The 22,657-nt window shown below is 41.9% G+C and overlaps 2 protein-coding genes across 2 annotated transcripts; one reads left to right on the top strand and one right to left on the bottom strand.

Annotated features, from left to right (window-relative positions):
• Window positions 1-769: 769 nt before the first annotated feature.
• Window positions 770-10,353, bottom strand: LOC308287614 (dynein regulatory complex protein 11; the record flags this gene model as incomplete). Its single annotated transcript, XM_080728842.1, has 19 exons — window positions 770-883; window positions 1,018-1,256; window positions 2,119-2,296; window positions 2,395-2,481; window positions 2,590-2,789; window positions 3,471-3,578; window positions 4,031-4,113; window positions 4,263-4,324; window positions 4,566-4,658; window positions 5,069-5,175; window positions 5,937-6,012; window positions 6,920-7,030; window positions 7,167-7,251; window positions 7,376-7,581; window positions 7,791-7,862; window positions 8,289-8,480; window positions 8,916-9,038; window positions 9,310-9,637; window positions 10,343-10,353. 19 exons carry the CDS (start codon window positions 10,351-10,353, stop codon window positions 770-772), a joined length of 2,475 nt encoding a protein of 824 aa, XP_080584968.1.
• A 2,508-nt stretch (window positions 10,354-12,861) lies between these two features.
• alkal1 (ALK and LTK ligand 1) lies at window positions 12,862-22,109 on the top strand (the record flags this gene model as incomplete). The annotated part of the gene is made up of 4 exons (XM_080725077.1): window positions 12,862-13,144; window positions 17,289-17,342; window positions 20,016-20,096; window positions 22,045-22,109. The coding sequence occupies 4 exons, from the start codon at window positions 12,862-12,864 to the stop codon at window positions 22,107-22,109; spliced, it is 483 nt and encodes a 160-aa protein (XP_080581203.1).
• Between the last annotated feature and the right edge of the window lie 548 nt (window positions 22,110-22,657).

The raw sequence follows: 22,657 nt of genomic DNA, 5'->3' as shown, positions 1-22,657 counted from the left end.
CCCTGTCGTAACTCTGAGGACCCCCTAGGGGTCCCGGACCCCCTGATGAAGACCCTTGCTCTAGGGGTTTGACGCCCCCATCAACACAAGCAAAATGTTCGGAAAATACATTAATATACTGTAATAAATATATTTAAATATCTGAGTTAATTTAACGCTTCCAGTGCCGGGCCACTTGGGGGCGCCCAAGGTCTGTTGAGTGGCCAGGGTCTCTCTCATAGACGAGCGTAGTAACATACAGGGACCCACGTGGCAGTGACGCGCGTGTACACGTTTGAGCATGAGACACAAAAGACCCGGATGAAAATAGCAACAGGATAGCTATAAGCTATCACAATTTAGAAGCCCGATTTTCGGTGATTTAGCCGTAAACAAAACCTTCCCGCTTCCACAGAGAACACAGTTCAGAGAAAAAGGGCTTCAAAGATGTGAGTTTGTATTGGATTCGGCAGCGCGATGCGGCAGCGTTACCCGATTACGGGCCGGTGGAAAGGGCTTTCGGTCGGCGGCCTAGATTGAAAATTTAGAGCCAGGCTTGGTGCGGCCTCGGATTATTTTATTCATTTTATTAAAAAAGCCGAACTAGTTCGGGATAGGCACACTGGAATACGTCGCGCCGCCGACAGTGAACATTCAGTGAACATTGGGGGGGGTCTAAACTTTATTTTAAACCATTTTCAATGGAATAAATCGTCGGACCATCTAAAAGCCGAAGAAAAGCCGAACTTGTTCGGGATAGGCACTGGATTGAGGTAAAAAAATTACAATCTCATTTTTTTCCTTTCTTCTTTGCTCCCTTGCCTTTCATGGCCGCCAGCTCTTCGTCCCTTCCGGTGGCTGCCTTAGACCGCTTCTTTCCCAGAGGAGTCTTTGCATACCAGCCCTGAGGACACAACAAACACAAGAACAACCTCAAAAACGGTTCATTAAAAATTGCTAACTTCCCCATCAGTGTTTTTCAGTCACAAACATAAAAACAACATTGTAAACCTAAAAACACAACATAATCTATTGTACCTTAAGGGCCTCTTCCTCGACCTGAAACACCGGGTCAATCTTGGCCAAAGGGGCAACAAACTCGGCGGCGGTCAGTGGTCTCTTGGCTAGCTGCTGGACGCGGCGATCGCTCAGGATGCTGTCAATCACCTGCACCATGTGACCAGGGGTGTAGCCGTCAGAGATCTTGGCCAGGGAGCTGAGGTCCAGGGCCCTGGTCACCTCACCTCCTTGCTTCTTGATCAGCTGTTTCCACATGACTGAGGAGGACCACAGTCAAATGTAATTTGGTTTAAAAAAGAAAAGGGAAAAAAAAACGATTTTTTTCTATACTGTGTCTATAGCACGGTCTTCAACAAGGGGGTCTTTTACATTAACCACTTCAACCCTAGCATCCCTATATTCTGAGGAGATTGTTAGCCAGAAATTGCCAATCTACAAGCTGTGAGGCGCTGTGAGCTTGTACATTGGCTATTTTTGGCAAAGAGGTATGCAGTAAAGCCAATTTTCCACTGGCCCAACTCCACACCACTCCACACCACACCGCCCACTTGTGCCAGGTTTTCCACTACAAGGACCTGGGTAGAGTGGTGTGAAAGTGGTACTAAACAGGGTACTAAATAGTATCCACTCTAGAGTAGGTCTGAGCCAGGCCAAACAGGGCCAGACACTTCATAATGACTGATCACTCACTGACTTTTCATTTAGACCACCAGGATATAGTTGTAATACATGATAATAAATTATATTGTGTTATAACCACTATTATAATCTATTATCATGTATTATAATTATCATAGTAATACATTAATACTTTATAATGTATTATAATCACAGTTATAATCCATTACAGTGCATTATAATTAGGATAGTTATAATACAAATTTATATTGTATTATAATCACAGTTAAAAGGGTCAATTTGTTTCTTACCGATAGGGGTACTTTTTTGTAATGGAAAATGTAGATATTTTTATGTGGTGCGGTGTGGTGTGGTGTAGTGTGGTGTGGTGTGGTGCTAAAACTGCAGTCGAAAAGGGGCTTAAGAGGGGAAAAAACAGCAGTACAAGTTTTAATACTTTTTGGCAAATATTTATGATATTTAACACTTGTCCACTCTTACCGTATCTTGAGGCGTAGTCAGGCCTGGGTATGAGTATGATTTTGTTGAACACCTTACACAGTGACTTGATGTCAGCGTTCAGCGGGTCCCTTGTTGTCCCCATGACAAGAACACGATCCCCCCCTTTGATGGACTTCAGGACCTTGGGCAAGTCTTTCTTCAAGCGTTTGGGGTCTAACTGAGTGAGAACATGTGTGAGTTTAAACTTTAAAGCATTAACAATCAAACTGATACATTTAAACGTCCTTGTATGGTCTTGTTCATGCTCATAGATACCTCTTTGTCCTCCTTGGGAACCTTCTTGTAGAACATCTTCTCTGCATCTCCGATCCACACCACTGAAGGCTGCATGAGTCTGGCAACCTGCACACAAATGATTATGAGAGGGTTGGTAAATGAATCGACGGACGCTGTGGGAGGGAAGATTGCAACGTAACATAATTGGAGACGATTGTGCCGTTTTCGCGGTACCTTAAAGACCATGTGAAGCATCATGGTAAGGCCACTCTTGCCTGGGTACTTCCCAACTATATTCAACGCTGACAGGTCAAATAGGTTGGCACCTAACTCCTGGCAAACGGCATGAACCAACATCTTCTTACCAACGCCCGCTGGTCCTACCAGCATTATGGCCTTAACCAGGGGAGCCTTCTCATGGACTGCCTGGGAGCCTGCAAACACCACACTATTGCTTTTATATCGCTGTTGTGGGGTGGAAAGCTTGTACTGTATGTCCAAAACCGTTCATTTCGTTTTTATAATTTTAAAAATGATTTAAATGAGTGAAAATAGCCGATCTGCAAGCACACAACGTCTCGCAGTGCGAGGCGTTGTTGTGTGCTTGTAGATCTGCTATTTTCACAGGGCTTTACTTTATGAAAAAAATTACAAATTTGAAACTTGGAGATATGAGGTATCTGTCTGACAGTGGCGATATACAAGTCTACAGGTGGGACTGACATAACATAATGAAGGATAGAAAGAATGATAGAATGAATTAGCACAGAAAACCACAAGTACAGTAATAGCCCAATGGAGTATCCACCAGAACGGACAGATTTTATTTGATTTTTACGAGGTGGCTCTAGCAAGAGGCTAGTTGTCTATGACTGGGTGTGTGTGTGTGTGCGTGCGTGCGCGCGTGCGTGCGTGCGTGCGTGCGTGTGTGCGTGTGTGCGTGCGTGTGTGTGTGCGTGTGTCCAAACAGCTGGACTGATCAACACCAACTTTGTATGCATATTTTATATGCACGCTGCCTTTAGGCCACAGAACTACAGCCGCAGTTTTGTTTTTCACATGTTTTATACTTTTAAATATTTCACTTCATTTCATGGAAAGGCCTTCATGCGTACCTAAAGGTAAGACAGCGTACAAAGTCAAGACCTGCCGCACATCAGACAGGGAAGGCATGGGCTCAATGTCTGTCTGTCTCAATGTAGTCCCAAGGTAGCTGTAGTCACCTAAAAAGACAAGAGGAAACAGCTGTGAGCCCAATAGGCTTTGTAGGGCTTTCCAAAACTACCGGAAAGGATTTAAATAGCTATATAGACTGATCTAAGCGATTGTTGTACCCACCACACACATTTGTCATTAAGTGTGTCTCCAATCACAGACCAGATGAGGGCAGTATTTTACCTTAAATCAAATCCACATGCATTTTGCCTCTCCAGTCTTTCACTAAAAGTACTGAAAATTGGAAATATTCCATTAAGTAAAAGTATCTAATTGTATTTAAGTACAGTACTTGAGTACTTAGTTACTTTACACCACTGTTTCTGTTTGGTTAAAATAATGTATTAGTATTCGTAATTAAAATAAGTTCCAGGGGACCTTTAGAGCAGCGATGCAGATAAACACAGATTCACATAGAAGTGAAGGACGGCACATCAAAGCACAAAGTGATATCTCTTACCCATGTAATCGTGCAGCTTAACATTATCTGCCTTTCTTAACAAGCCCTGCTCCACCAGCTCCTGATACAGAGACTCTAGAGTCCTATTGGATGTGAATAAATGATGTCATCATGCTCTCCAGAAGAAGTGATTCAGTAAAATGCTGTGACTTTCACCAGTGAAATGTATTGGCTTTTTGGCTGTCCTACTGTACAACATGTTTTTCCACAGTCACAGAGGAGTGGACCTCACCTGTCAGCTGTCAAGTCTTTGTCCTTCTTCTTCTTTTTCCCACTCTTTGATCCTTTCTTTTTCTAAAGCAGCGATGTAATAAATTAAATGTGAACACACACCTCATAACCACTTAAGCCCTGATATATACTTGTGCGTTTTTAGCTTGCAGATTGGATTTTTTTTTTTTTTTAAATCACCTATAATTACAGGCCCAAAATATGGCTGCCAGATAGAAAGTGAGAGTGGTTAAGTAAACAATATGACAGACAATCATGTACATATCAAAAGATGAGTCTTATTTTGGTGGGTTTATTTCTTTACCTTGACATTTGACTTGGCTTTGCCCTTGCCCCCCCTGTCTTTATCCACCATTATCTTCAGGTTGTCCAGCTCCTGTCTCATCAGTTCATCCACCTGAGACAAACAAAACCACGCACCAATGAGTGTCGCCGCCTATATTGCACATAGTGAAGTGATGCTTGTCAATGATTTGCTAAAGGGGGATTTACACTTAGTTGTGTGCCCTTGTCACACACGGAGAATAGCCAAATCTAGAAGCTCACAACGTGTCCCTCTGCATCACGTTGTGAGCTTGTAGATCAGCTGTTTTCCGTGTATAGCAGTGCCAAGTTTAGATCAGGCATAAGTACCGCACATAAACTACATAAACTACTTATTGTTTAGCAGCCTCAATAATAGTTTTACAATTACAGCAGTGTGCCTAATTCTCCATGGAAGGGAAATTTAAAACAATGACAATATCTTGAATATTAGGTCATTAAACCTTTGTAAGGAATGTGTATGGCAAAGATGCATGGCATCACCTGTAGTCTTATCTCTGCCTCAATCACTTTCCTCTGCTCTTCCTTGATGAGTTCAGCTTCGTGCCTCTGGGTGAAATTCTTGGACTCATCGCGGTTCTGCCACACATCTGTTGGCGATGAGACTTTGGTGTTTATTTTCATGTTGCATGATTTGTCATGCTTGATGCTGCCTTCACACTGGCAGTGACAAAGCTACAAATCGGCCAGGTGTGTCCAGCTACACTGATGCTGAAAGTGTTGAGGTTTTCTTCCATTCACACAATGGCTTTTGGGGAGGGAGAAGGGGAGTGGAAATGCAGAAACAAAAACAATTTGAAAGGAAGCCCTAAGGCCAACTCCAAGCGCACTCCGGATGAGCAAGGATATGATATAATCTGTTATTGACTGTATGAGCGCCGCATAAGCACCTGTATTGGAGTTGGCACCTATTGAACTCTAACCAAGAGCACCCGGGTTGTCTTTGTTCTAAAATAAAATAAATAAAGAAATAAATAAAATGTGAGATTAGTTTGAGTTGACTTTGATTTGCAGCGCCCAGCATTCTGCATTCCAGTGAAAATGACTCGTAACCTGTTGCATTGTCACCGCTAGTGTGAACTCAGCATCAGTAGTATTCAGGTGTGTCGCACCAAAGTCTGGGCCCTGGGTACAAGGATTCCATGAATGTTCTTCATAGGGGGAGGGGGTTTAACCCATTTAGACTGGGAACGCATTATTACACGTTATTTTGTGTTTTAACTATTGAAAAATAGCAGATTTCAATAGCTAAAGTATATAACATAATTATGGCCCCTCTACCTTGTGTCCTAGTAACTCAGTCCCACTTTTCCCCCCTTTGTGACACCCCTGCCTGTTTTGCTCCGCTCACCTACGAAGGTCTTGTGTCCCACTTCTAAGTTAGACAGAAAGGTGGAGGGCAGCATCTTCAGTCCAGCCTCTTCCTCCTCCTGTGGTTCAGTAGATCAGAGGATTACAAACGTTTTGTGCTCAAGGCACACCAATGAACAAGTGAAAAACGCAACACACACCTATATTTATCGCAAGAAAATAACAGATCTACACGCTTACAACCTATTGCATCAAGTAGATTGTCTATTTTTTGTTCTTTTTAAAATAAACAAACATTTAAAGAATATGCCTATAATTACATGCCCAAAATGGGGTCCACCCTATGTTCCCCAGGTTTTATGTTCCCCACAGGTTAACCAGCATTAGTTTTACTGAGGTTAGGGTTAGGGTTGTTAGGTTTAGGTGGTAAGTGGGGAACATAGAACCTGGGGAACATAGGTACGGTCCCCCCAAAATAGGGACGTCAGGTTGAGAGTAGTAACACCTCTGTATTTTCTGGTTATAGTCAATTAAAAAACAACTTTTTGTATAGTTGTATATATTGCAATAATAATGTGTGGTTGTCTCAAAACCCCAAGGCGTACCTGGACATGTCTCATGGCCCACCAGTGTGCCTTAGAGTTGGCATTGTTGGCACACATTGGCACCACTGCGGTAGGTATAGCAGTTCACAGTGTTTTGCACAGTATTGTCATTGTTCCATTTCATTGTGAGAGAGTGTAACGGCTAGCAACACCATGGTTGATTGTCCACTTAAACCCTACTGTATATATACATTTATGTACATATACAGCGTGTTGTGACTTCGTAGATCTTCTATTTTCGCCCAATGTTGGCCTACGTACGCCAAATGTTTGCCTATTATGACAAGTCCAGAATAGGGAGCCTAAAAGTATCTTACAGACGATAAAAGTTCTGATAATAATTAAGCTAGTAAAGCTATACAGTGAATTACACACACAAGAACAGAATGATGTGTAACATGCGACTGGAACACTCTACCTCCTCTCCACCCTTCGCTTTGTCCTTTTTTCCTTTTCCCTTTTTCTCTTCCTTCCCTTTTGGCTTTTTGATGTCCTCCTCTGCTTCCTTTGCAGCGATTTCCTCCATTAACTGCAAAAGGAATGCATAAACTCATCAGTATCCTTTATCTGTAAACCACCATTCGGTCGTGTATTAGTAGGATATGATGTGTACTGTATGTGTGTGTGTGTGTGGCGGGGAAGGGTGGGGAGGTGGGGGGTAACACCTGTTGGGGGGTTTTCTCTGCGAAAATGAGAGCTGAGCCTCCGTCCTCTTCATCGGGGTAGTCCGGGAAAGAGCCTGTTGCATCACTGGTAAACAAATAACACCAGAAGGCGTGCTTAACAATTACAATTTACCACTACTATTCACCAATACTTGACACATACACGCTGTCGTACATGCTGAGAATGACCCTCATCTGTGAGACCTTACTGGCATTCTATGAACCACTGGCGTATCTCGTCTTTCATGTTTTCCGTCATTTCGACCCCCTCGACGTTTCGCAGTTTGTTCGTGAGGGCCACTATGGTCTTCTGGAAGTCCTCCTCGTGCGCCTCCTGTTGAAGCCGCCTTTGGGTTTGTGTGGTCTGGACCTTGTTTTCCGAGGGGAAGGGCTGCTCAAATCCGTGCTCCATGGCCTGGAAGAAATGACAGTACATGTGTGTTTCTGACAGGCAGATATTTGGGGTTGAACCTCTCAAGCATGTTTCTGACCACACCCAATCAGTGATGTCACAGCAGGTAATATTGCCTTTAACAGTTTTAGGTAACATGTTTAGGTACCAGTTTATGGAGTTTCCCCACAGACCCCCACAGGTAGCATGAAGAGATGGACCAATAATCTCACCATGCCCAGAAATATCAGCTCTTCCTCCCGATCCCTTTTCGTTGCCTTTCTCTGGACGTAGCCCCTCCACATCTGCAAACAAAAGTTAAACACTGTCACACATTTATTATAACCTCTAATATGTTAAATCAACAGTGGGCACTGCGAGGCATTGTGAGCTTGTAGATCGGCTATATTCGGCAAAGAGGTTTTGTGTAGAGGGGAAAAAGAGCAGTCTAAGTACAGAGTGAAAGGTCAAGTTTTATAAGTATTCACGGTTCAAGTGGTTAAATATCTGAAAACACAAATTGACATGAATCCAAAATACACTGATGATTGTGCTGTCAAACGATGAAACTATTATGGAATCTAAGAAAAGGTTGTGGGGGTCCCTGCTTCATCTATCTCTCAACTAAGGGGCCCTTGGCATGAAAACATTGAAGACCCCTGGGTTAAATATTCAGAATAGCCACAAATGGAGGAACATAGCTAAATGAGAGGGAGTGAGACACAGGGCACCTTCTGAACATAGATGGCAGCTGCGTTCCTGGCGACCGCCCCCCGGTCCCTGTCCTTGGCTTTCCTCTGTCTCTCCTTATCCTTCTGGATCTCCTTCATGAACTTTGCCCTGAGGCGCCCCTGCCGAGCACGCTCCGCCACTTGGATGATCTTAATGGCTTCCTCTAGATTCAGTCTGCGGACTAATGCAGTCTGTGGTGGAAACAACAAAAGCAATCAAATCTTAATGGCATACTGTGAAGGAGTGAGAATGAGTGCATGAATGAATACGATGATTTGTGTATTTAGTCTCTCAGCCCCAATTCAGTTAGGGGCTGAGCGGTTAACATACCGCTACGGTATGTTAACAGCCTCTTTTATTAATGAACACAGCAGCAGCAAACAAACGTTTTGACCAGAGTCTTCTTTCCATTCTATGAATAATAATTTAAATATTCATTATTCATTAAGCTGAGTTAATTAATAGAAAGGCCTAAAAAGGACTTTATGTGAGTGCTGGTGATCTTTTCAAGTTAGTCTTCCCTGGAACATGGGCAATAGTTCATTTGAATTACTTTTACACTCACGTTTCAGCACTGGCAATACAAGAGCACTTGTCGAGACTTTACTCATATTTTAAACACCCACTTTTATGACTTTTTCTGATACTTCAATCTTGCTGAGAATGGCCGTGAGCATCGCCTGTCGCTGTTGAAGTACTTTGCTGCGTTCCCTGATGAAATAGCGAGGGATGGGGATCTCAATGTCTGCCTGGGGTGAAGCCAAACACAACAGTGATCATTAGAACCAGGTGATATCTTAAAAAGTCCTGGAATAAATTCCTTACCAACACATTTCTTCACCAATGTGTTTGTAAAGGTGTCTAGTTACACATCTCACAAAGACTGAAATTCAGTTTCAAAATATATGCTTATATATTTTATTCTTTCCAAAGGTGTGGCATCACACGCACGCACGCACACATGCACACACAACAGCTTTATTGCATCGCTCTACGATCCCATATTCCAGGGAAACTCACGGGTGAGAGCTTCAGGTCTTGCACAACGTCGTCCACGTAGTGGTACTCTGAGAACTCCTTGTCCACCATCTCATTCTTGAGCTCCAGGACTCTCCCTATCACTCCGTCCAGGACGGTTCGTATGAGCCGCCTCTTCTGGGGTTGGACCACCTGGTCATGGGCCTGCTCCAGATGCCTGAAGATTTGGATGTAGCGGACGTATAAGGTGGCCAGGCGCTGGAAAAACACCACCCTGTCCTTCTCTGGACGGGCCGACTGGGCCGGGAACTCCTCGGTCAGCAGACTGGACAACTCTTCCTGGGCATCTACCCACAGTTTGTTGTAATGACTGGAAGAGAGTATATTTTGTAAACATTATATAGACTAATTCTGCCGAGTCAGATATGATATCGTTGGATCGATATGTGTGTGTGTGTGTGTGTGTGTGTGTGTGTGCGTGCGTGCGTGCGTGCGTGTGTGCGCGTGCGCGCGCATGTGGGTACAGTATGCACTCAATCAGAATGATTCAAATCAATGACTAAAATGAACATGTAAATGAAGAGTTGTTGTTGTTATTTGGTTATTTTTTAATATAGCCTGTAGCCCTACCCTTTTAAACTGTCAATAAAATATTCTATCAATCTTTGTCCTTTGAACTGGAATACTGTATTTGATTGATTGATTGAAGTATGTATTAGAAGTTTGCATAGGAAAAGGTTTCATACAATACAGTGGTATAAGGTCAACTAAAAGGATGAGCTCAGGAAAGCACACGGCTTATTTACATTGAGATTGAGATTTTTTATCATCAGAAAAACAGTCGTAAAATGCAATGCAAAATAAATGGTAGAAGCCAGGGTCAGGAGGACGTCACATATAATGTGGGTTTACTGTTACCCAGTTTCTAGTTTCGATTTGTGGTTAACCAGACAGTCACTGTCTTACCTAGCTCTGGTCCCGGTGACGCGATGGACCAGAGCTATGTCTTACCGTACGAACCAACTCATTAAAATTATGAACTATTTACTAACAGCTCCTGACGTTTAACGTTTACCTTTGCGACATGACGCGGCGTTATACCTCCAACATTAGACAGAGGCTGTAGCAGTCAGTAGTTCATCAAGAACATAAATTAAGTGTCTTATCTTGCCGAAAGTCAGATAGTGTATCATGTGCAAACACAACTCAGTGAGTCCGTGTTAGCTCGTCTCCATAGTAACGGTGATGATGCCGGAAGTGAAGCATCCATGCGCCCCATTGATGTATGGGTGGTGGTCAGGGTCAAATTAGCTTTCACCAAAGCATTCATTCAACAAAAGACGTGAAGAAAAGCAGCGAGTACATTCTAAATATTTGTAGTGGAGTAAAAGTATGAGATTTGTCTCTAAGATGTGGTGTAGAGGCTAAAAGTACTGAAATTGGAAATACTCCATTAAAGTAAATAATAATAATAATAATAAAATAAAAAATACATCAATGTTGTATTTATTTATTACAGCATTTGAGTGTCTACAGCTGACAAGAGAGTTTCAATAATTTTCCACCTCTCTGAATCAGAGACTGTGTAGGCCTACTGCAGACTTTTTTTTAGGCTATTGGAGCATGAATATTGACAATTAAAAGGTTACAAATCTATAATCATTTATAAAAAAAATATCTTTACTAAATAAATGCAATACTTTTATTAGATATTTAATCAAAATGTAGCCTATATTAAAATGTATCAAAAATGATAATCAGTAACTAGCCTATTTGTTCAGGGTTCACATTGGATGACATAATGGTGTCATACCACTAGGTGACGTCCTTTCTTTATAATTTCAGTCAATGAATAACCATAACCGCTTAATTTCATTGTGGCTTTAATGAAATGCACACAACGTGCAAACTTTTAAGTGTGTTATGTTATCTTTATTCTTCTTCTTCATTTTTCCTCTTTTTTTTTTTTTTTTGGTTGTTGTCTTTTTTACACTTGAAATTATGATTTTTACACTGACTCTCACATCATTAAAGAATAGGCCTATTTATGGGAAAAATTGTTTTTTTAGAAGTTTATATTTATTATTATGTCCTAAGAGAAAAGAAAAAAAAACAACATTATTATGTCCTAATCATAAAAAACGAGATAGGCTAGTTACATGATTAAATTGCATCCATGATTAATTAGCCTATCACACTTGCCATTGGCTTAAATGAGTAGCCTATCTAAATAGAACCTTTTTTTTTCTCCTGTCCTGTTGTATCATCAACCAAGCTTTATAAAAGGGCACGCAAAAGTGTGGCACACTTATTAGATTTCAATTCACTTGGGCTAGAAAACAGTCTGAGGGTTGTTCTTGTAAGCGCATTCTCTGCAGCGCTTAGGCGGTCACAAGACTTGGACATCGATGAACAAAAACATCGACACGTCAATTAGCTGACAGGTCAGCTTTAAGCTTATGCCCTCAGGCCGCCGCCGAGAACACCTCTCCTGTCTGCAGCCCAGCGTCCAACAAGTCGCTCTTAAACTTCACTTTGGAAACTATTCTCTTTGCATACCGCGTGGCATCATAGGCTAATATGTGTGTTTTTGCTTTTTATCCTCTCCAATGGAAATCCCAATAGGACCCATTTTCACAGGTGAACACTGATTTTTCTTTGAAAAGACCAAGTTCTGTTGGAAGTTTTGCCCTGCGCCACACAGTGATGTTATGGAGCGCGTAAAGGAGGGGCGCGTGCCAAAGGGAGCGACTGTCGCCAGAAGAAATTGAACCAAAGATGTCAACATTGCCTTGCCACCCACTCGAAATCGATTGTATTGCATTCAAGAAGCTCGCTCGTCGTATAAAACGGGACGCATGATTTCAAGAAAGACGGCAGTGGACACAATCTGCCTCTTCTCTCCCAACCGTCGGACCTACAGACAACGCCTGGAGAGCTTTTTACTGAAGATAAGTGTGTCCACTGTCAAGGACATAAGCATCTTTCACTCCTGAAGCAGTAAGTTTACTTTGAAGTAAGATTGACTTGACCCCCTCCTGCCAAGCATGCATTAGCCTATATGGCATATATTTGCGCTCCTTAGGTGCAGCACCTGCTTAATGTTGAGGGTACCATATACTGTATAGGGGTTCAAAATATCTGTCTGCTTATAACCATTAACTTTTTATAATATATAATATATTTATGGTTTATATTGATATTATTGAGGGGGGAAATATGACACATATATAACTCACAAATGAAAAGTGCAGCCTTTCCCATTGTTATGAAGTAATAACTCTATAAGCTATATGCTTATCTTTATCTTTTTTCATGAATTGAGTACAAAAGGACCCCAATGCAAACAAGCCATTGCGCTTTCTTGTGGTCTAAATCCTTTTTTAGTGGACCTTGTATCTGAACTGTAGACCTGTCCTGTACTATTCCTATACCGCATGCACACTTCTAATAAAGTATTCAATCAATAACATCTCTAAAACTGCAATAAATCACAGCCTCTCGTTCTCAGCAGTAAGATGTTATGTCTTTTGTTTTGACCACTGCATGTTCAATCTAACTTGACTTGTATTTTGCTTGTTAGAAAGTAAAGCCATGCAGGTGGAGAGGAAATGGCACATGCTGTTGATGGTCTTCCTCCTGCTCGTCACCTCCTCCCGCCAGACCGGCCAGTGCATGGACAGCAAGGAGGTGAAGAAGGAGAGAAGGACCCTGTTGGACGTAATCTTGCAGGTTATCGGGGACAGCCAGCAGCGGGACAGGCCTGCCTCCTCCAGGCGCTACAGCACTGGACTCTTCACGGCTGCCCAAGACATGAAGTTCTCCTCGAGGGAAAAACCTTTCTATGTTCCTAGGCAGGATAACACTAGACCTATAGGTAAGCTGATAAGATTTATTTTTAGGCTCTGATGATGATAGCATAATCCCCATTTTACTGTGGTGAGGCAGCTGTCATTAGTCTGGTGCACACAACGTATCATCCTCTTGGATTTGCACTCTTTTTGATGAGTGGTTCTGTGCAGGAAATCCTAATAAGCAGCGCAAGTACAGGTTTATGTGTTAAATGATATGTACAACATTGTCAGTGTTTATTCAACACTGAAAGTGTGAAACTGGACCCATGACTGAGGATCCATTAAGTAAAGTTAGCTCACAATATTGCAATTTTGTATACCAGTTTTATAATTCAAATGAAGCTCACCAACATATAGGAGGCAATATACAGTATATGTCAAATATACCGTAGGCTAGATGATCTCATAATTGGCAGTGAAATAGAAGCTTCACCTGAATGCCCAATTGACATCATTGCTTCCTCATTCATTCATACAGTTCTTGATGGATAGAGGTGTCAGAATGATCTGGGAGGGGCAATGGGGACACCAACACAAACTTGTGAATGATTCATTCAGTGTGATTCATCGCAGAATCTCAACCCCACCCCCCTACTATGACGTAGCTTCATCCATCTCCAATGAAAAGCATCTCTTCATGGAACATTACATTAAAAGAACAGGGGGAAAAGATATATAGTTTAAATGGCTACCCGACGCCACGTTATATCCCCACTGGGGATATAACGTGGCGTCGGGTAGCCATTTAAATATATCTTCCACATACACTTAATGTAGATGTTATTATGGTCATGGAATTCAGGGAATATTTGATAAGACTACTGTATAGATAAACCTCCCTTGCCCATGTACTAAAGATGATACTGCAGTGTATATCTGGCTTCAGTGAGATTGTTTTCTATATGATTGCCACTAATATTGAGCTTTGCTGATGTTCCCTCAAGACACTTATTAGGTTTGATGTACTGTATCTTTTTGAAATCCACATATGTGCTTTGTGTTACTGTGCCTTTAATGGCTTACATACTGTAAGGCAATGTCCTGACTGGAACTTACTAGCCATTCGAGGAAGTCCCTAATACACCTCTCTGTAATTGTCTAATAAAATAAGCCACAGGTTGCCTTTGAGGCTAGCCCAATACAGACTCTAACTAGAAGCAGTGCTCTTCCGAGCACAGGTCTCCACCAGACCGTGCGTCCTTGTGAACTGATCGGTGGAGTTATAGGTAAAACCACAAATCAGCCTGTTATAGCGCCACCATGAGGCTGATTTAAAAAAGAATACGTGGCATTTCTTCCTCGGCCTAGTGGGAACGTGTGTGCGCGATTTCATGATAATTGCACTTTGCGTTTGTGATTTGAGGCATTTTGTTCCAAACGGCTCAATCCTACAAACTTTGGAAGCCAATCTTAGCCAATCAGGATGGAATATGCAAAATCGGACAGATCCGTGTCGATCACATGACTGTCGAGATACTGCCTACCGACTTGAAGGATTTTTGGACAAAATCTGTAAGAATAGTGCACAGAAATGTGTTTTGCAAACATCGGCCACTAGGTGGCGCTAGAAAAGGCCCATTTGAAAAATTTAGGGCAGAGGTTCTAGATTGGCATCCAGGGAATGTGTGTGCTCACTTTGGCAGCAACCGGGCCAACAGCGACTGAGATTAGCTGCTCACAAACTGCGAGGACGCACGGACGCGAAACATCGGCCACTAGGTGGCGCTAGAAAAGGCCCATTTGAAAAATTTAGGGCAGAGGTTCTAGATTGGCATCCAGGGAGTGTGTGTGTTCACTTTGGCAGCGTCCGGGCCAACGGCGACTGAGATTAGGTGCTCACAAACTGCGAGGACTCACGGACGCACGGACGCACGGACGGACGGACGGACGGACGCACGGACGGACGGACGGAGGGGAAAACATACTCTCCCCTCAGCCTTCGGCTGGTGGAGACAATAAAGGATGATGAATCCAGTTCCACTTCCCTGTAACTGCATTCTTCGTTTAATTAGAGTGCTGTCTTCTATGCACTATTCTTATCATCTTCAGATGCAGCACCAGTTGTATCATAGTTCACAAGTTGCCGTAAAGGATGTTTATTTAGGATATACAATCAGACTGTGTTAGAAGAAGTATCATTTAGATCACAATGTGAGGAAAAACCCTCTAATTAAATGGGTTAGGGTTAGGGTCAGAGGTTAACAAAAGGCATAAGATCAAATTTAGTGGAATTGGCTCAAGTCAAGGTAACTGGAAATGAGCCCCTCACAGACCATTGACCAGACGGAATGTATCCTGTACCTTCTAAGGATACTAAAAGAAGCACATTAGCAAGTGGTGCGTGTGCCATTCCCAAACAGCCATGGTCACGCAAAGACAAGGAGATGTTTTGCGCGTGTTGAGGAGATGGAGAAATGCCTGCTTACTATATTGATTGCTGCGATCAACTTGAAGCTGCCTGCATCTTTCCTGTCAGCTGTGTCTGTAAAGTTTAACCACAAGAACCCTAGTGTTGTGATTCTGGGCATATTATAATAGGCAAACGCTTTTCTACTATTTTCACTTTTTGACATACAATAAAGTATAGGTGTTAAGGGGTTAAAGAAAGTCAGCTCTTGTCATAAATGTATCAATAGTTTACCATAGTGTATGATAAACACAGATATTATGGTGAAATGTTTTCACATTGCAGTGTCTGTTTTTATGACAGGCCATTTTGCTCACATGTATCATTTTGTACCTGTTTTAGGAATCAAAACATTTCAGTTTGACACTGACAGACCAAACCCATTTTCTATCTCTTCCTGTACAAATGTACTGTAGATGCTGTGGTATAATCAGCAACCAAAAGCAAGCATAATCTCAAGTACAAGAATGTATACTGTTTTCACACCAGGTTGTGTGTTTAGACCCTTAAACCACCTAATATACAGTAAGCATTAGACTCATGGATGGGCAGGGTGAAGGCTGCATTTGCTATTGCATTATATCATATTTCTTCAATTATTACTATTATTCTATTGCAAATCCTTTGCTATTTTGTTTTGTTACCGCAATGTTGAGGAGCCAAAACCCAAGAATCTTACTTATGTATACTTGTACTGTATAATGTTAGGTAACTAACATTACACATGATTCTTGAAATCCTGACTCTTGACTGGGATCTGGACATCAAAAGGATTACCATGGATTCTTCAGCTAGTTTGTCTGAAAAGATCATCTCTCCTCTTCCTTGGCAAATGCTGCTCATTCCTAGGTCCAGCCAGGGGCTAATATAAAGTTAACCTATGGGCTGTCGTGTCTTTTTTTTTTTTAGAATATCTTTATTCATGTCAATATCAAATAAACAATGGGTTTACATCATTACAGAATAATCAAGACATTTCTTTTTTCTTTTTTCTCCCCAACCCATCCCTCCCCCCCATTGTCGTCATTGTCCTATCAGTCCACAGAACATTTAAGGTGAATAGAAAAAAAAACAAAAACAAAAAGAAAAAGAAAAATTCACAGTAAAGTCATCAGTGGGTTGAACTGTTCGATACACACATATCCTCATCAAGTTGTAGACAGGTATTATCGATATACACATATCCTCATCAAGTTGTAGACAGGTATTATGTTGGCGGAACATTTACAGATCCTGTCCCTGCACAATGTATATTTCTTATATTTGATCAAACAAATACTGAGCAAACCAATGAGCGTGTCTAAGGTATAGGCTGATCTGTTGGGAGTGCCTCCAGGTTCTCGAAATAGTTAATAAACGGTTGCCAATAGGAGAAAAATTTTTCAACTGAGCCTCTAAGTGAGAATTTGATTTTTTCTAATTTTAGGAAACCCATCACATCTTTGAGCCACATAGCGACTGAGGGGGGGTGGGCTGTCGTGTCTGCTTGGAATTCTTATGACACTGATCAGAATTAAAACTGCCAAACAATAATTTCTTCAGCCTGTTAGCCTGTGTAGAGTGCTCAATGTATGTGTTATTGTGTTGTGTTTGAATTGTGGTACATGGAGCTGTACCGTAGTTCCATCAGTGTATCTGTGATATTCCTACACAATAGATGCAGGACAGGGGGAGGACACTTATAGCTGTCTAAAATCTTTGTCAAAAATATTTTTACATTCCTTGTCAACTAAACTAACACATCTTTGTTTCTTTTGCAGAAGTTGTCCCTAGAGATGTAAACATGAAAGACAAATTCATCAAGCATTTCACAGGTAAGGAAACTTGCTGTCAAGTATGGCACTTTTAAACGCTACTTTTATGCAGTATAATTATACTAGCCGATATGCAGCCTTCACTCACAGATTTCGTGTGGTCTCCATATGAGCACGTTACGTTTGTGACTTAAGCACTACGTCACATGAGACTTTCAGAGCATTTGCAACAACAGACCTGCTTTCCAGTGTGTCATTCACACGTCTGCTCTGTAAAATCTCAGATTTCCCTGCATCTGTGGTGTGGGAAACCCGCGGTAAGTAATAGGCCATGTATAAGCTTAAGTCATATAAATCTGCATGCGTGCTGCTGAGGTTCAGGCCAGGGTGGCCCTGTCTGAGCAACAGCACCACGGTGCAGAGGAACTGAGCACATGGTCTGAAGGCACTAGGCAGTAAAGTTGAAGGCTATGTGAGCCTAAGCTGATTATTTGTCTCAGGACTCATAAGTAGACTTCATTATTGGTGTGAAAATCCGGAAGCTTGCTGTTGCAGGAACAGTGCAGAAATAGTTACAGGAGATCATTTTGAGGACTTCTGTCTTTTTGATACAGAATTGCCATAAATGCCAATTCATTTGCTCTGTGAGAGTGTATAGCAGTAGCACTTTCTTTGTAATTTGCTTTTATTTCTGCTGACTGGTAACACATTCACTGTAGATTATGCATATCCTACTGTAGTTATGTCAGCACCATGGTTAGAAGGGGGAAAATGCTAAGCCTGTGAAATATTTTTCTTTTTAGTGGAGCGGCAAACAGGAATATTTGGACAGAATTGTGCACATTAGGCTATAATACTAACATGAAATTGTGTGTGTTCGTTCTGCAGAGGTTACTGATCAAATAGCTAATGGGCCACCATAAAGGATGGACATGAGCAAATTTGGAAGCCATCGCCAAACGGAAAGGAATCCGACAAATCTGGCTCATACATCTTGATCACATGACTCCAGAGAGAATGTGTACAGATCTGTAGGAGTAGTAGCAAAATATTGATGGAAAATCTAACCTCTCATCACCAGACCTTCCACCTCAGAGGAAAGCTTGGTATTCGTTTTAAACGTGCTGTGTGATCCAGTCTAGGCGTGGCCTAAACCGGAAACAGGCTGAAGAAGTGACGTTGTTTTTAGACGTTTTTTTTTTTTAGATGTGTTTTTGGGCCTTTATGCCTTTATTGATAGGACAGTAGACTGACAGGAAATGGGGGGAGAGATGCGGAGTGACGCGCGGCAAAGGTTGTCTGGATCGAGAATCAAACCGGCGACGCTGCCAGGCATCCATGCCTATGTGGTATGCGCCTGGACCAGTAGGCCAGCAGGCCCCCGACGTCGTTTTGTTTTGGTTCCGTTTGTTTCCCCAATCCCTATTTAAATGCTTGAGAAGTGTAGTCTTGCCAGTCGCTACGAGTTGGACTAAAAGATGGACATACCAAACAAACCATTCCAAAACTAGAAGCAGTGCTCTTCCGAGCACAGGTCTCCACCAGGCCAGGCGTCCTGGTGGTGCTAAAAGGGTGGCATGTGTTCTTCACCTTAGATCTTTCATGGCAATCCTGCAAACTTTGAAAGCCAATATTAGCCAATCAGGATGGAATATGAAATAGCAGACGGATCGGACTTGATCACATGACTATAGAGATACTGTGTACCGATTTGCGTGATTTTTGGATAAAATCTCAAGGAGTAATATCCAAAAATGTGTTTTACATAAGTCGGCCCAAAGGTGGCGCTATAAAATGCTGATGTGAAAAATGCAGGGCAAAGGTTTATCCTTAGCCTCTAGGGAGTGCGCTTACAAAGTTTGAAACTGATCGGTGGAGTTATAGGTAAAACCACAAATCGGCCTGTTATAGCGCCACCATGAGGCTGATTTCAAAAGTGGCATTTCTTCTTCGACCTAGTGGGAACGTGTGTGCCACTAGGTGGCGCTAGAAAAGGCCCATTTGAAAAATTTAGGGCAGAGGTTCTGGATTGGCATCCAGGGAGTGTGTGTGCTCACTTTGGCAACGGCGACTGAGATTAGGTGCTCACAAACTGCGAGGACTCACGGACGGACGGACGCACGCACGGACGGACGGACACACGGACGGAGGAGGGGAAAACATACTCTCCCCCATGCCTTCGGCTGGTGGAGACAGAGACAATAAGCAAAACTACGCTGCATCAAGGGGTTTATTGGGCAGGCCCTAAAATGATGCCCTTGAGCGTGGGTTTAAAACTGTTTCCAGTTTGGTAGTTCCGGCCAAAGTGTAGTCCGTCTGATGACTACAATATGACGTAGGTTGTTTCCTCTCCTCACTGGATCAGAAACCTGAAATGCTACTTATCCCAGGCTATGGGGAACCACAGGAACAATGAAAAAAATGTGGGTTCTCCCTTCCTTGACTTACTTACCGGTACTTGGTGTGTGCGTGCAAAGTTTCACACAGCCTCAGATTAGCTATTCAAATTGGCCTCACGCAAATCGGTAGCCTACTCATTCTCTCTGGTGTCATGTGATCAAGACATCTTCATATTCCTTTAGTTTCCAATTAGCTACGATTGGCTTCTAAAATGAGCAAATTTCCAACTTGGCGGCAATGTTAAAAATTGGCCATTTAGATTTGTTTTAGGCTAAAAGCAAAATCTGTCAAATCTTTTTGTTTTTACCTGATAAAGCCTTTTCTTTTAAGCAGGACCAGTCAAGTTTTCATCGGAATGCAGAACACACTTTCATAGACTTTATCACAACACAAGGGATTGCTCAAGACCAGCATGTATGTATGCCTTTGATGGTGCATGTTACTTTGTGTATGATGAAATGTATGCTTTGTCTCTGGTCCTGGGGCTATTAATGACAATAGACTATTACTCTGCTATTGGCATCCATGAAAAAGTGCTATATAGATTTAATTAGTATTAGTTATTTAAAGACGGTGCCCTATTATGCTGTGTTCACACTAGTGGTGATAAAAGCTATAAAACGTCCGAGCGTGGCCAGCTACATTGCCGTTCAGTCACCGTTGAAGTGTTGCTCGTGCCACATTGCCTAAATGAAAAGGGTAGGGTCAAATAGCACAGGTAAGTGGCTAACGGCAATTGTGGGGGAGAGAGAAGAGGAGTGGAAGTGTTGAAACAAAAACATGTGACTGATTGACACTTCACTGCGTCATCTGACGCAGTCATCGTCGTCTGTAAAAATTTGAAGCGAGTTCAACCTTTGGTTGTTGTCACTGCATGACGCCCGTCATGCAGTGACAAGTGTCGGACGTCAGTTTGTAGATTCATGTCACTGGTTTGGTTTCCATTGAAAATGACTTGAAGCCTGTCGCCACTATTGTGAACGCAGCATTAAGGTAGTTGACCATTCCATCTGCAGTTAGCGCTTATAAGCCCTCACAGTCAAAGAAATCTTGACCTTGGCAGTAAAGGCTGTGACGCACTGAAAGCATCACTGACGTGAAGGATTGTACAACATGTAATGACAGTAATGTGCTAGCCAAGCTCTTTTTGGTTGACATCTCCATTACTGCCTTTTTAATTGACAGATATACTGCAAGGTATTACTGCTTCATCCCCTTGGACGAATCATAGCGTCCAGCAAGTCAATTCTAGAGAGTCAGCCAGAGTCAATGAATAAAACAAGATGAAATAAAGTAAATAAATATGTTTCATGAACTAACTAATTGTTACTTATATTGCTTTGACCAAGTGGAAAAATGACGTGAGACAGAAAGTGAAGAATGGCCTTTAATAGCACCCTCTTACGAGCATGTGTTCTACTAATCTCCATTGCATGCACAGTCAATCAAAGCATGGGCTTTCTCTTTCTCTCAACCCTAACTCTTTTCCTATTTTGTAACTCATGCATCTAAACCACTTGAAACCTATAGCGTCCCTATTCTGAGGCAAACGCTGCACAAACATACGTAGCAGATCTCCAAGCTATCCAAGATATTTTCGACTATTTTCACCTAAGACATTTTGTGTGGAGGGAAATATTAGTGGATCTAGTATAGACTAGCCCTGGGGGACTCTGGTCAATAAAGTATATAGAGTTTAAGTGGTTAAATGCATTCAAGTAAGCATTAACACAGGTTCTTCAGTCCTGAAGCAATGTTTTTGTTTATGACACTGAAGGCTGGGCTTTTCCCCTACAACCTCACCCTCCTGTAGAATAAAGAGAAGCATGTGTGACCCGAGAGCCTCGGCTCATCCATCTTGTTGGCCACCAGGGCTTCTCCAGATCAGACAGGGAGGCATGCTGAGCAATTAAAAAAAGAGATGATTCAGAACAAGAATGTCATCAGAACGTTAAAGAACAAACGTGCTCTAAAGTTCAACCAATGTTCTTTTCATCTTTTGTAGACCCTCCCAAATTTAACGTCCAGATGTAGTTTAAACGTACTGCCATAATTGGCCAATTATTTACGTGACATCTTTCATTGTTAATTGAGTTCATCTTCAAAGGTTTGATGGTACTGTAGATGCTATTTTAAAGTGATCTAGTCTAGACCTACAGTATTGATGGGTCCTCTACATTTGTTATTTGTGTAAATATTAATTTTGGGCAAAATTGAACTGTAAAAAACCTTGACTTGACCTGAAAAAAACTTCTGTAGTCTGACAGCAAGTTCTGACCTTTGAGAATCTAGGTGAGGAGTGGGTATACTGGTTGCAAATTATCTCAATGGCATATTTTAATTATCGTTTTCTAAATTTCAGATTACAAAAGATGTGCAAGATTGCTTACACGATTAGCAATGAGTCCACTCTGCACGCAATCGTAGATATTGCATGTGAGTAAGACCTTTTCTCTTTTTGGATGGGATTCAATCTGCATACTCTGCTTAATTGCTTTAGCTCCTTCGGAACTTCCTTTAGTACATCTAAGAGCCCGGCCGGTGCCAGATATTTGTCCAGGGGCCAAAAATGTGTTTGTACACAGACAAATGTGTCTGTGGCAAAACTTGACCTTGTCTGTGGCAAATCGGATCATAAGACCCAATTACTGAATATCAGCCAATTAGTGAATGTCAGTTTTCTTCAGAATATGTATGACACTGATTTACCATGACACTATTAGAAGTCAGTTGTTCTCTAACCTTTTATATCCAATGAGCCCCATAACTCTGAGAGTGCACAAATGGAACCAAATGGACCCATACATTTGGTTCCATTTTGCATTCCTAAGAGTTACAGACCAGTAAAGGTAATTTCTGTCTTTCTGGTAATATCATTGTCCACTCATTTCTATGTCCATGGTAAAAATATAATTTTGACAAAAATGACCACCACAAGCCAGCTTGGCGATGATATCCCTGTGCCAACCCCAACT

This window comes from Nannobrachium achirus (assembly GCF_963921795.1).
Source record: "Nannobrachium achirus genome assembly, chromosome: 1".
NCBI lineage: Eukaryota > Metazoa > Chordata > Actinopteri > Myctophiformes > Myctophidae > Nannobrachium > Nannobrachium achirus.
This window is presented reverse-complemented; position numbering and strand designations above follow the sequence as displayed.